Here is a 14,837-nt window from a genome sequence, read left to right as displayed (position 1 = left end):
AGACAAATTACTGCTGTCCGCTAAACCACTTTGCTCATTATAGGTATTATTTTCTTATTTTACTATGAACGTTGTAAACACTTCTACTAAATCAAGAAAATTATATTTCAATTGGGAAGTAAAAAACACATAATATTAATTACATTTTAAGTGTGTTTTTGAAATGAAATGAAATGATCTGCATTTATATAGCGCTTTTCAAGTCAATGACTTCCCAAAGCGCTTCACATTGTGCTTCACATTTCCCAATAGCGGCCGTGATCTGTGCAGCCATGTAAGGCGCTAACCTGCTTATTGGGGGTAATTGGGGGTTCAATGTCTTACCCAAGGACACTTCGACATGTAACACGGACAAGCCGGGATTCGAACTGGGATCCCTTAATCCTAAAACGATCGCTCTACCTCCTGAGCTACTGCATGACCCACTAGGTCACCACTAGGGTAATATTTTGCTCATTTTAAGTATTATTTTCTTATTTTACTATAAATGTAGAGGAAAAGCTACTAGTGATCACAAGTTAATATTTTGCTCATCTCTCATTGCTCTTAGTAAAATAAGGGTCCAATTATAGTGTACGTACACTTTTTTTTGACCGATAAACATGTTTTTTTGCCATAGGATGTCCAATTTTTACCATGCAAGCTTTCAAATCACAAACAGTATCTGCAAAACGTACTTCTTTATGCCATCTTCCAAATATTCACTCCTGTAGAAACCCTCAAGGTCATCCGCTAATTCTCCCTGGAACTCGGTATGCAAGACATAGGATGCACCCTTGGTGAGGAGGGCGCTGAGCTCCAGGACCATATACTCAGTCTCAGCCACCAGCCAAGATTTCTTAATGGAAGGCGTCCTGGCTCCTGACAGTCCGCTCAGCAAGGCATGATGCCCGTTGAAGGTGGTGAAGTTGAGCTTGTTGGCATGGATGAGGATCAGGTCCGTGGCCTGAAGACAAGCAAAAACCACATCCGAGAGTCCGGTAAAGATGAAAATCCCGTCCTCGTCAGGCTTCAGGCGAGGCCACAGCGTCACATTGTAAGAAATTGGGACCAGCGCAGAAGGAAGTCTGTACTGGTCCCATGGTTCTTTTGAGACTACGAGGGTCGGATCAGGGACGTGGCTGTTGACTTTCGCCTGGTCTCCGGGTCGGTTTCGATTCTTGCGCCTTTCTTTGTCGTATGCGACAGACAGAGCTAGAATGGTCACCAGAGCAGTCACGGCAAACAAGAGTAGGCCAAGTCCCACGTTCTTACTGATGTGGTAGACCTTCCCCATGACCGGGAAGGGGGTCGGTGAATATCAGAGGTCAGCTCAGTTTACGGCTCGATCATAATACCTGTGGGGATAATAAGAAGACTTTTCAATAGTAAGATCTAATAAAAACTGCTCACAAACTCTAAGACATATTTGGAAAAACTAAATGGACGTTTTTAATCTTCAATGGCTGTGAGTTCAAATATATGTTCAATTTTCTCTTGGGAAAATGTTGACTTCTGATGGATCATGTGGTAAAGTATATTGGAAACATTCAAATTACAGCCAGGATCCGACCAACAGGTTGAAAATCCATGACGATGACGTCATGTGCTGCTGAGACGGTATCTAATAACTGAGTGTGGTGGATCGCTCTGCCGGCTGGCAGCCAAACTTGTACGTGTTGCCTGGCGGATATTCAATTTAAAAAATGAACTTTAGCTGGGGAAAAAAATAGCTTCTGAATGGAAAAAAATGAGCATCAGTTGGTTGTGGTCAGAAACATAGGTAGACAAAAGTCAAACAGATCATTAGTAAGAGGTTTTCCATGATGTATTATCTATCTCAGATGCCATATGGAAATTTATACAGGAGCACAATCTTTTTACGTTTAAACAACATGGGTTTAGGTCCGGACATTCTACCATGACTAACTTAATAGCTCATTTGAATAATATTACCAGTATGTTTTTTGTTCACAATATGGCTGGTCATGTTGTTTACTTAGACTTTTGCAAGGCTTTTGATAAAGTGTCTCATAACAAGCTTTTACAAAAACTGAAATGCTATGGTATTAGGGGAAAACTGCTTGAATGGATAACAGCATATTTGTCAAATCGTAAACAATGCGTAAAAAATGATGATGTTCTTTCAGCGTGGTCGGAAGTTTGTAGTGGGGTACCGCAGGGCTCAGTACTAGGACCATTATTATTTCTGTTTTTTGTGAACGACCTACCTGAGGCCATTCAAAGTAGTGACATCTCAATTTTTGCCGATGATGCTAAACTGTCGGCTTTCTTACCAAAAACCCAGGTGACAGGAACAATTGATTCTCTCCAAAATGACATTAAATCAGTTTTTCTTTGGTCCGAAAAGTGGCAACTGCAATTGTCATCTCATTAATGCTTAGGACAGTCGTTTTTACATGGTTCTGTTCCGCTGTATAACATTAATGATCATGATTTGCATGTTGTTACTGAACATAAGGATCTGGGTGTCACTCTTACTTCAAACTTAACGTTTATCACGCATATCGCCCAAATTACCAACAAAGCCAATAACATAGCATCAAACATTTACAGAAACTTTTACAACAAGAACCCAGCATTCTTAGTTCGAATGTTTTGCGTTTATGTTAGACCCGGGTTAGAATATAACAGCGTTGTGTGGAACCCTTACTTACTCAAGGACATTAACCTACCGGAAGGAGTTCAACGACGGTATACGAAGCGGATACCTGGGATGCACAGCTTGTCATATCCGGAAAGACTACAAAGACTGAACTTGGACTTTTTGGAGCTCCGTAGAATTCGATTTGATTTAATTTTTGTGTTCAAAGTACTGCATGGAATGATCGATGTGGCTTTTGATCAATTTTTTGAGTTCTGTCGTGTTGATGGTTTACGTGGTCACAGATATAAGTTACGGGTGCCTAGACCTACAAGCAACTTGCACGGAAACTTTATTTCTTTCAGGATACCAAAAATTTGGAATTTTTTGCCTGACCAGGTTATTAGTGCAAATACGGTGCAAACCTTTTAGCAAACAGATCTGTCAAATTTCCTTAGGGGAGGGGGCGTAAGGTGACCATATTTGGCCATGCTCACTCTCAGCATTAGTTTTTCTTTTTGTGTCATGTTTTGATTAATGTATCCAACAATACCTTCAATAAACATTTCATTTCATTTCATATTACCACAGTTTCGAGAAAAACATTCAGAAACTAAATTGCATGGCGGATTAGTGTTAAGCGCATCCGCGGTACAGTTTTGAAGTCACAGGATCAAATTCAGCTACCAGTGAGGAGCTTGCATGTTCTCCCCATGCTTGCATGGGTTTCCTCCAGGCACTCCGGTTTCCTCCCAGGCTCTAACAACATGCATGTTAGTTAAATTGGCTGGCCCAAATTGTCCCTAGGTGTGAATTGTCTGTCTCTGTGTGCCCTACGACTGGCTGGCAACCAGTTCAGGGTGTCCCCTGCCCATTGCCCGAAGATAGATTGAATGGGCTCCATCACTCCCATGACCCTACTGTGGATAAGCGATGCAGATAATGGATGCATGGATATTATACATGAATGCAAATAGCTACTAGCAGGAGCTGGAAGAGTGTCCTAATGCCTTTTTTTTTGATGTTCTGTCCGCCAAAAAGTTTCAAAGCTATTAAGGTTTCAAAGTAGGGTAGTAGATTCAATAGAATTAAAATAAAGTAAGGGTTTCAAAGGTAGGCTTGGGTCATAAATAATTACAGTTGTAAAATAAAGTGTGACCTCAACCTTTGAAGCAGTTATGGTTTCAACTTGGGTAGGGTCAAAATAAAGCAAGATGGGGGCTTCCACTGTTGATTTTAAGACACAATTACTTGCAGTTGTAACAAAATAAAGATGAAAAAATTCCTGTGTCAAATGTGAGACCTTAAGTTATAGATCAGTTCAGGTTTCAAAGTAGAGTGATGCTTTTAGAGTCATGTCTTAAATTAAGGTAGAGAAGTGTTCTGGTTACATTGTATTACAGTGCTGTAGTTATAAAATACAGGTGAAAAAATATCTATCGCCACAATGTCTGAACCCAAGTAATTAAGATTTTAAACAGGGTTTTATAAGGAAAAAAAGCACAATTTCAAAATTGTCATGGTGTGGTGGCTGGAGCCTCTCTTCTTCAATGGATGGCAGCTTCAACCCATTATCCAATCCCCCTCACATTTACTCTCCCTAGATGTTTTCAAATCGACAATCAGCCTCATCTACTATAAATAGCCTGGGCTTCTACCTCACTTTGCCTAACCGTTTTGATTCCTGAAGACTTTCAATCGTCAAACGACAAGCTTCGCCTCCTACAACCTTCTTGTTCGATTTCGTCCATGCTCAGTTTTACCACTCCAAGACTTGCCACACCAAAATCCTCCTCCGGTTCCCTCTTCGTCCCCTGAACATCCACCATAGCCGTCTTCCTTAAAGGAAGTCCTAAATCTTTTACTCTCTAGTTTCCCTTCGCAAGCCTCACTCTCAAAATCCTCTTTTATGCAGTCCCGATCTTACACCCCCTTCTCACCAGTAAAGTCTTTTGTTGTTGCTGTTTGAATAAACTCCCAACCTAGTGGGGTATGACCACCTCTCTTGTGTCCCGCATGTGGGTCTTTCAGATACCTTGTCACAGAAATAGTGTTTAAAAGGGATTAAGGTTACAATCATGAGTCAAAAAGGATATCAGCGCTTATCATTTCAAAAGAAAATTACTTCAAAAAAATGTCACCTCTACTTTAAAGGAATCATGGTTTTGAATTACTATTTAGGACTGTGTCAAGGTTTGTATGATTTTTTGATGGATGTTTAAGGTTTGAAGGCCCATGCATTCTTATATAAAGAAACAAATCTAAGTTGGTATATATCCCCTCTAGCCATATTTCAGTAGTTCACTATCCAATTACGCAAATGTTGCTCAACATTTGTCACACTGTGCGTATTTCACATCTGCTTGCCCCATAGGTAAGCATAGCGTGTTTACAGATGTTTCCCAGGAAACATCCAGCTTGATGTCATTTTCACCCCAGTGCACCAGTAAGCAGAAAGTAAAAAGCATAGTTCCCATGGGCCGACTGCATGCACGTTAACAAACAAGCTATCGTTGGGAACATATTTGTATTATTCGCTGGCATGCACAAATTTTATGATCTTTTTCAGTCACAAAACAACATATTAACATCATTGCGCTGACGCAGATTTAGGAGTCCACAAGTCAGTTTCCAACGGATGACTCTGCAACATTCGCCACCGCAGACCTGGCGGAAAATCGCTACAAGCTGCCGTGACATAAACCCTAGATCCTCGTGATCTCAGCTAAACCTTCCTGTTTCTATTTATCATCATTAAACATATGTTTTGTTTTGTTTTTTTGCTTGCTTGGATTCAGTGATGAGTGCACAAGCCGACATGTTCATTTACTTTTGTCAAAACTGGGAACTGTTTGAAAGTTGCACATGTTATGTGGGAACAAAAGAGTTTGGATACACTATCTTTTGGTATATGCAGGAAAAACCGCACTAGTTGAATGTATTCAAATAAAAGTATTAATTTCTGTTCTTGAGTGCATTCTTATTCATCTGTTCTTGACTTGAGTAAATTTATGAAATAATGTTTTTACTTTTACTTTACTATATCTGAGAGTACTTATCTGTATCCATTACTGTTGGTTGGTTGGATCCCTTAGCCACGCGGGTCGTAGAGGCACCATTCCTGTGGTGTTTTTTGGGCAAGTACAGCCTAGTGGCACCCATCCCTCTCCAGACCAACATGTGTTCCTCAAATGGGGACCATGTACAATATTTTAATCAAATGTGTTTACATTAAAAAATGTCATGTTGTCTACTTTTTTAAGCTAATGATAAACAATATGATAAAATCTGTATCAATTAATTTAAACTAACTATTTTACATCTACTTGAGAAATTATTTTCAACCTATACTTGTTGCTAAAAATAAAAATCTAACAACAGTTTCTCGAGCATTATAAAAAAAAAGATGGTGCTATGCTGTCTTTCAGCAAAAGAATATTCCTAAAAATTAGCGAAATTATCTGATGTGGTAGATGACGTTTTAATTTTGCATGTTTTAATATCCCAAACTAAAATAAAAATCCTAGAATGTATAATGAATATAAATGTAAAAATAATAGAAATCTACGGGAAATAGAAAAGTCATTTGAATTACTACTATCTATCATAATATAGATACATATAATTACTTAGACGTGTATTTCAAAAAACTACTCCAAATTTGAGATCCAGAAAATATGCTTAATTATTTTCATTAATAATTTTTTTACTAGAATAAAAAAAAATGTTATTTTCTAAGATAGAAAAATAAATTAGTAAATATACAAACCCAAACAGAAAACTAGTTAAAAAAGTGATATGTATGACATGTATCAAATGAGCTAAATAATCTCAATTGTAACATTTCCAAAAAGAATAAGAAAAAAAACACAATTAGAAAAAGTACATGTCAGTGCCGTTAATATACCTTTTTGTTGCATTTTTGAAATAAGAAAAATAATGAATGAGAAAATTTTTCCATCAAATGGACAAGCTTTTGGGAAGTATACTATGCAAAAGATCCTCAATAAAACCCGATCTTTAAGAAAAACTGCCTTAAAGAAAACAATATGCGTAGTGCCTTGAGTTCAATTCATCTTGACATTTATTTTGGCCTTTCTTTTCACAAACACCCCTTTGCAGAGGATATCAAAGACACATACGAGCACTTCGTCATGAAATATTGACTCTACGTCCTCAAAGCTACTTGCAACATCTGGAATCCGTGAAACAAAGCCCCCCAAAAACGTCGTCGAATTAAGATTCATTTAATTTTATTTACATATCTGCCGTTACTGCACTTCCACTTATAATGCCTGTAGTTAAAGTCAAAATGAAACTTGCTAGGTAGAAATATCCCAGTTTATAAAAAAACGTTAATTTTAAAAAAAAAAAATTTAAAGAGTGCAGATGTCTTTCAGGCATGACCTCTTAACTGTCCTTCGCGGGACCACTCATGGTAGGCATACCAACAAAGTTTCATGTTTCATTAGGTGCTCTCCCCAAAAATTTACGACTTCAGTTTAGGAGCATCCTAGGGAAAGGCCACTATAAATGAGTTGCTTCCAATCGAAATGGAAACATAATATCTCGTTGTTTTTCAAGGAACGGGTCATCTGCACATTTTTGTACTTTTACCCTCAAAACACCCTTTGAACAACAAGTATGAGCCATTGAAAAAAAATATTTCAGATTACAAATTAGTCATGCTTTAGTCTCGTAAACTACGCTGGCTGGCCTCCCATCTAACAGCCTGAAATGCTATTATTGATGTAAATTAACTCTTAAAAATATGTAGCATATAAGCACTGTATATACAATCGAAATGGTGACTAAGGAAGCAATTGTTGAATTCATGGCAGAATCAGTCTCTTACTCTGGCCTTAATATCGTCAAACGAATAACTTGTACATGTTGGAGAACCTTGAAGAGACTACAATTTGTACTTAGATGCTCAGTTAAATATGTGGCAAAAAGAAAATGTAAAACTATGAAATGCAAAAGAATGCTTATGTCAAAAATTCACATAAATAAAATAAAAACATCAACATAAGGTTCAAACTAAAAGAAATACATTAATAATTTGTAGTTAAAAGAATATATGCGCAAAGTCCTTAATGTCATCGCCAGAAAGTTTGTTTTTCAACAGCAATATGAAAGCAACTAGTGATGCAATGTCTACAGTACGATGTGAATGTTAACAAGAGGTTTACTCAAAATTTTGTGACAAAGGAGTTTTTCCCCAGTGATTTAGGATCTGGTATCTTTCAAGAGCAGGATGACGCTTATACTAACAACAACGGTAACCAGATGATGAAGCTGCTATATCTGAGTCAGATCAGGCATCTCCTGCTACTGGAAACCAGTAATATCTGTTTCATGTCGGGGAGCACGCCCTATACCCCCAAACATAGTAGCCTGGAGAGGAAAGGGAACGACCAGGCTGTACTTTCCGAGACACAACACAAGGGTGTGGTGCCCTTAGGACCCAGGTGGTTAAGGGATTGCAGAACTGTAAGCTCAAGAGATTACAAAATTCAACTTATTTTGTGAAATTATTTTTTGGATCGGAATACGATCAGAGAAGAAGAGGCATAACACTCTTTTTTTCGTGGTCTTCGTCATCGAGAGTGACCATGTTTCTGATAGTTCAAAACAGGGTCAAATAACAGTTCCAGGTTTTTTGGATTAGTTTACGTAAAAGAGTTTTGCCATCAAACGCACTTCATAACTTTCCTGGCTATGCTATGCTCTTCCCACATATAAAGCACAGTACATTCATCCAATTTCTGAACCACTTGTCAAAAAAGTGACCTGGAGCTCGTCCTAGTTTTGTGGCGAGAGGAGAACCTGAAATGGAACAGCCAATCATAGGCCTTATTGTCAGAAAAATATTTATTTTCTTTTACTCTTCCATGGACAGAACATACTGTACATCTCTTCGAGAAAAAAAACTATAAATCTGACCAAATGAAAACAAGGAAGTAAGATCTAAAAAGCAAACTCCACACAGGAATGGTTAGGCTCTGAAGTAAGGAAGAGAAGGAGATGGTCCATCCATCCATCCATTGTCTTCCGCTTATCCGAGGTCGGGTCGCGGGGGCAGCAGCGTTAAAAGGGAAGCCCAGACGTCCCTATCCCCAGCCACTTCCTCCAGCTCATCCGACGGGACCCCGAGGCGTTCCCAAGCCAGCCGAGAGACATAGTCTCTCCAACGTGTCCTGGGCCGCCCCCGGGGCCTCCTGCCGGTGGGACATGCCCGGAACACCTCCGGAGGGAGGCGTCCAGGAGGCATCCTTATTAGATGCCCGAGCCACCTCAACTGGCTCCTCTCAACGCGGAGGAGCAGTGGCTCTACTCCGAGTCCCTCCCGGATGACTGAGCTTCTCACCCTATCTCTAAGGGAGAACCCAGCCACCCTGCGGAGGAAACTCATTTCGGCCGCTTGTATCCGGGATCGAGTTCTTTCGGTCATGACCCAAAGTTCATGACCATAGGTGAGGGTAGGAACGTAGATGGACTGGTAGATCGAGAGCTTTGCCTTTCGGCTCAGCTCCCTCTTCACCACGACAGACCGGTACAGGGTCCGAATGACGGCAGACGCTGCACCGACCCGTCTGTCGATCTCCCGTTCCATCCTACCCTCACTCGTGAACAAGACCCCAAGATACTTGAACTCCTCCACTTGGGGCAAGACCTCCTCCCCGACACGGAGGGAGCATACCACCCTTTTCCGACTGAGAACCATGGCCTCGGACTTGGAAGTGCTGATCCCCATCCCGGCCGCTTCACACTCGGTTGCGAATCGCTCCAGCGAGAGCTGAAGATCACGGGCTGAGGAAGCCAACAGCACCACGTCATCTGCAAAAAGCAGTGACGCAATACTGAGGCCCCCAAACCGGACTCCATCCCCGCCAAGGCTGCGCCTAGAAATTCTGTCCATAAAAGTTATGAACAGAATCGGTGACAAAGGGCAGCCCTGGCGGAGCCCAACCCTCACCGGGAACGAATCCGACTTATTGCCGGCAATGCGGACCAGACTCTGGCACCGGGCATACAGGGACCGCACAGCCCGGATAAGACTGTGCGGTACCCCATACTCCCGAAGCACCCCCCACAGGGCCTCCCGAGGAACACGGTCGAATGCCTTCTCCAAGTCCACAAAACACATGTAGACCGGACAGGCAAATTCCCATGCACCCTCAAAGACCCTGAAGAGTGTATAGAGCTGGTCCAGTGTTCCACGGCCAGGACGAAAACCACACTGTTCCTCCTGAATCCGAGATTCGACTTCCTGGCGGACCCTCCTCTCCAGTACCCCTGAATAGACCTTACCAGGGAGGCTGAGAAGTGTGATTCCCCTGTAGTTGGAACACACTCTCCGGTCCCCCTTCTTAAAGACGGGAACCACCACCCCAGTCTGCCAGTCCAGAGGCACTGTCCCCGATGTCCACGCGATGTTGCAGAGGCGCGTCAACCATGACACGCCCACAACATCCAGAGCCTTAATGAAGTCTGGGCGGATCTCATCGACCCCCGGGGCCCTGCCACCGAGGAGTTTTTTGACAACCTCGGTGACTTCAACCCCAGTGATACGAGAGCCCAACCCAGAGTCCTCAGGCTCTGCTTCCCCAGAGGAAGACGTGCCGGTGGAATTGAGGAGGTCTTCGAAGTACTCCGCCCACCGATTCACAACGTCCCGGGTCGAGGTCAGCAGCGCCCCATCGGCACTATACACAGTGTCGATGGCACACCGCTTCCTCCCCCTAAGACGTCGGATGGTGGACCAGAATTTCCTCGAAGCCGTTCGGAAGTCGGCTTCCATGGCCTCGCCAAACTCCTCCCATGCCCGAGTTTTTGCCTCGGCAACCGCCAAAGCCGCATTCCGCTTGGCCAGCCGATACCTGCCAGCTGCTTCCAGAGTCCCACAGGCCAGGAAGGCCCGATAAGACTCCTTCTTCAGCTTGACGGCATCCCTCACCGCCGGTGACCACCAACGGGTCTGAGGGTTGCCACCGCGGCAGGCACCGACTACCTTGCGGCCACAGCTCCGATCAGCCGCCTCGACAATGGAGGCGCGGAACATGGTCCACTCGGACTCAATGTCCCCCGCCTCCCTCGGGACATGGGCGAAGTTCTGCCGGAGGTGTGAATTGAAACTTCTTCTGACAGGAGATTCTGCCAGCCGTTCCCAACAGACCCTCACAACACGCTTGGGTCTGCCGGGTCGGGCCGGCATCTTCCCCCACCATCGAAGCCAACTCACCACCAGGTGGTGATCAGTTGACAGCTCCGCCCCTCTCTTCACCCGAGTGTCCAGAACATGCGGCCGCAGGTCCGACGAAACGATGACAAAGTCGATCATCGAACTACGGCCTAGGGTGTCCTGGTGCCAAGTGCACATATGGACACCCTTATGTCTGAAAATGGTGTTCATTATGGACAGACCATGACGAGCACAGAAGTCCAATAACGAAACACCACTCGGGTTCAGGTCAGGGGGGCCGTTCTTCCCAATCACGCCCTTCCAGGTCTCACTGTCATTGCCCACGTGAGCGTTGAAGTCTCCCAGCAGTATGAGGGAGTCCCCAGGGGGCGCGCTCTCAAGCACACCCTCTAAGGACCCCAAGAAGGTTGGGTACTCCGAACTGCTATTTGGTGCATAAGCACAAACAACAGTCAGGACCCGTCCCCCCACCCGAAGGCGGAGGGAGGCTACCCTCTCGTCTACCGGGGTGAACCCCAACGTACAGGTGCCGAGCCGTGGAGCAATTAATATGCCCACACCGGCTCTGCGCCTCTCACCACGGGCAACTCCAGAGTGGAAGAGAGTCCAACCCCTCTCGAGAGGACTGGTACCAGAGCCCAAGCCGTGCGTAGAGGTGAGTCCGACTATATCTAGTCGGAATTTCTCAACCTCACGCACCAACTCGGGCTCCTTCCCTGCCAGAGAGGTAACGTTCCATGTCCCAAAAGCCAGTTTCTGTAGCCGGGGATCGTCGCGCCAAGGACCCCTCCCTTGGCTGCTACCCAGCTCTCTGCGCACCCGACCCCTTTGGCCCCTCCTACAGGTGGTGAGCCCATGGGAAGAGGGTCCCACGTCGTCCCTTCGGGCTGTGCCCGGCCGGCCCCCGTGGGTAATGGTCCGGCCACCAGGCGCTCGCCAGCGGACCCCACCTCCAGGCCTGGCTCCAGAAGGGGGCCCCGGTAACCCGCGTCCGGGCGAGGGAAATCGAGGACCAAAGTTTTCTCTCATCATTAGGGGTCTTCTGATCTGCGTTTTGTCTGGCCACTCACCTAGGACCTGTTTGCCATGGGTGACCCTACCAGGGGCTTAAAGCCCCCGACAACATAGCTCCTAGGATCATTGGGACACACAAACTCCTCCACCACGATAAGGTAGCAGATCAAGGAGGAGAGAAGGAGATGGTAAGAAGTAAAAAAAAAAAAAAAAAGAAGTAAAAAAGAGTAGCTAAAAAGGCGGAATCGGAAATCTTGATATTCAGACCAGGAAATTTGAGAAATATAGATCAAATAAGATTAGAATAAACTATTAATTTTCGGGATGTTACTTAAAATGCTTCTAAGTATATAATATCCTCTGCAGAGGGTTGTTTGTAAACAGTTGCGACAAAATATTCTGGGAACAAAATAGGGTGGACAAATCTGGAGAATGTGGAGAAAAAATACATTAAGAGTTAGAGCAGAGGTTGAAAACAAAAAAAAACATGTTTAAAGCAGTTAAAAATTAAAAGCTTTGTATTTGCCTTATAAGGAAGGAAACACATACTGCATATAATTTTATATATATATATATATATATATATATATATATATATATATATATACAGGACTGTCTCAGAAAATTAGAATATTGTGATAAAGTTATTTATTTTCTGTAATGCAATTAAAAAAACAAAAATGTCATACATTCTGGATTCATTACACATCAACTGAACTATTTCAAGCCTTTTATTATTTTAATATTGCTGAATTTGGCTTACAGCTTAAGAAAACTCAAAAATCCTATCTCAAAATATTAGAATATCATGAAAAAGTATACAAGTAGGCTATTCAACTAATCACCTGAATCATCTAATTAACTCGAAACACCTTGCGAGGGTTTCCTGAGCCTTAAAAACACTCAGCTTGGTTCAGTAAACTAAATTACAAGTATGGGGAAGACTGCTGATCTGACTGCTGTCCAGAGGACCATCATTGATACCCTCCATCAGGAGGGTAAGACACAAAAAGAAATTTCTCAAAGAGCAGGCTGTTCACAGAGTGCAGTTTCAAAGCATATCCACAAAAAGTCTGTTGGAAGGGAAAAATGTGGCCGGAAACGCTGCACAACCAAGAGAGATGACCGCAGCCTTAACAAAATTGTGAAGAAGAGCCGCTTCCAGAATTTGGTGGAGCTTCAAAGACAGTGGGCTGAAGCTGGAGTCCAGGTATCAAAAGCCACAGTTCACAGACGTGTCCGGGAAATGGGCTACAATAGCCGTATTCCCATGGTCAAGCCACTTCTGAACTCAAGACAACGGAAGACGCGTCTGACTTGGGGCTATGGAGAAGAAGCACTGGACAGTTGCAGAGTGGTCCAAAGTCCTCTTTTCAGACGAAAGCAAGTTTTGCATTTCATTTGGAAGTCAAGGCGCCAGAGTCTGGAGAAAGGCTGGAGAGGAGCAAAATCCAAGTTGCTTGAAATCCAGTGTGAAGTTCCCACAGTCAGCAATGGTTTGGGGAGCCATGTCAGCTGCTGGTGTTGGTCCACTGTGTTTCATCAAGTCCAGAGTAAATGCAACTGTGTACCAAGAGATTTTAGAGCACTACATGCTTCCATCTGCTGAAAAGCTCTATGGAGATGAGGATTTCATTTTCCAGCATGATCTGGCACCTGCCCACAGTGCCAAAACCACCAGTAACTGGTGCACTGACCATGGCATCACTGTCCTTGATTGGCCTGCTAATTCCCCTGACCTGAACCCCATCGAGAATTCGTGGGGTATAGTTAAGAAGAAGATGAAAGACACCAGACCTACAAATGCAAATGAGCTGAAGGCCGCTATCGAAGCATCCTGGGCATCAATAACACCTCAGCAATGCCACAGGCTGATTGCCTCCATGCCACGCCGGATTGATGCAGTAATCCGTGCAAAAGGATTCCCAACCAAGTACTGAGTGCATCAATGGACATTTTCAAATGTTTGATTTAGTTTTGCTGTTATAAAATTATTTTTTTACTTGGTCTGAGGAAGTATTGAGTATTCTAATATTTTGAGATAGGATTTTTGAGTTTTTTTCAGCTGTAAGCCAAAATCAGCAATATTCAAATAATAAAAATGTTGAAATAGTTCAGTTGATGTGTAATGAATCCAGAATGTATGACATTTTTGTTTTTTTAATTGCATTACAGAAAATAAAGAACTTTATCACAATATTCTAATTTTCTGAGACAGTCCTGTATATATATGCATATCCATCTATCCATTATCTGCGCAGCTTATGCTCAGTAGGGGCGCGGGGGTTCTAGTTTTTGGAATGTGGGAAAAAATCTACGCAAGCATGGGGAGAACATGAAAACTCCATACAGGAAGGTTCGATTTCATGACCTATGAACTGTGCCGCCGTGCTTATATATAATAATAATAATAATAATTTCCTTTGTATTGTCATTCTTTGTATGTATATATACCTATATTCATGGCACAAAGTTAAGAATATTTGTGTCATGTTTGTCCAATAAAAAAAAACATAAAATGTTCCATTATCAAGCATTGTTTAAAGAGCGCCAGGAAGCCACTAGGGGGTGCTTAAAAGCCGCATGCGGCTCCATAGCCACTTGTTGCTGACCCAGAGTTAGAGGCATTCAAAATACATACCGCAAGAAATTCAAATGTGTCAATTAAATGTCTAATCACTTATAATGAAGGCCAGATACAAATGTAAATTATTATTTTTAATTATTTGTATTGTACTGGGCAGCCAAAGTATTCCCACGATGGAAAAAGTCTAGTTAGAAAATTGAAGTCAAATAATCTTTTTTAAAGTAATTTTTTCTTGTTATATTTTTCAGATAAATTTGCCAATTTGAATTATTTTTTATCACTTAATGATTCATTTTAACAAGCTTTTTTAATAAGACATTTTTACTTAAAGTGAACAAAATTATCAGCCATTTGCAAGATCAGACCGATGCTCATTTTAACTCTTGGATGCACGACCTAATAGTACATACAGTCTTCCATGAGTAGGGTCCAAAATTAGTGAGGAA

General features: G+C 42.6%; 1 protein-coding gene across 1 annotated transcript in view; it reads right to left on the bottom strand.

Moving 5' to 3' along the window:
- The window catches only part of LOC148367163 (aminopeptidase N-like), a 33,536-nt gene that overhangs the window by 18,115 nt on the left and 584 nt on the right, over positions 1 to 14,837 (bottom strand). Inside the window, exon 2 of the mRNA XM_088333982.1 lies at positions 678 to 1,337. Within this exon, the coding sequence (XP_088190108.1) occupies positions 678 to 1,276 (599 nt within the window). The 5' untranslated portion in view covers positions 1,277 to 1,337. The remainder of the gene's footprint in view (positions 1 to 677; positions 1,338 to 14,837) is intronic.

Source organism: Urocampus carinirostris, chromosome 4 (genome assembly GCF_059441175.1).
Source record: "Urocampus carinirostris isolate Australia breed hairy pipefish chromosome 4, RoL_Ucar_1.0, whole genome shotgun sequence".
In the NCBI taxonomy this organism is placed as follows: domain Eukaryota; kingdom Metazoa; phylum Chordata; class Actinopteri; order Syngnathiformes; family Syngnathidae; genus Urocampus; species Urocampus carinirostris.
This window is presented reverse-complemented; position numbering and strand designations above follow the sequence as displayed.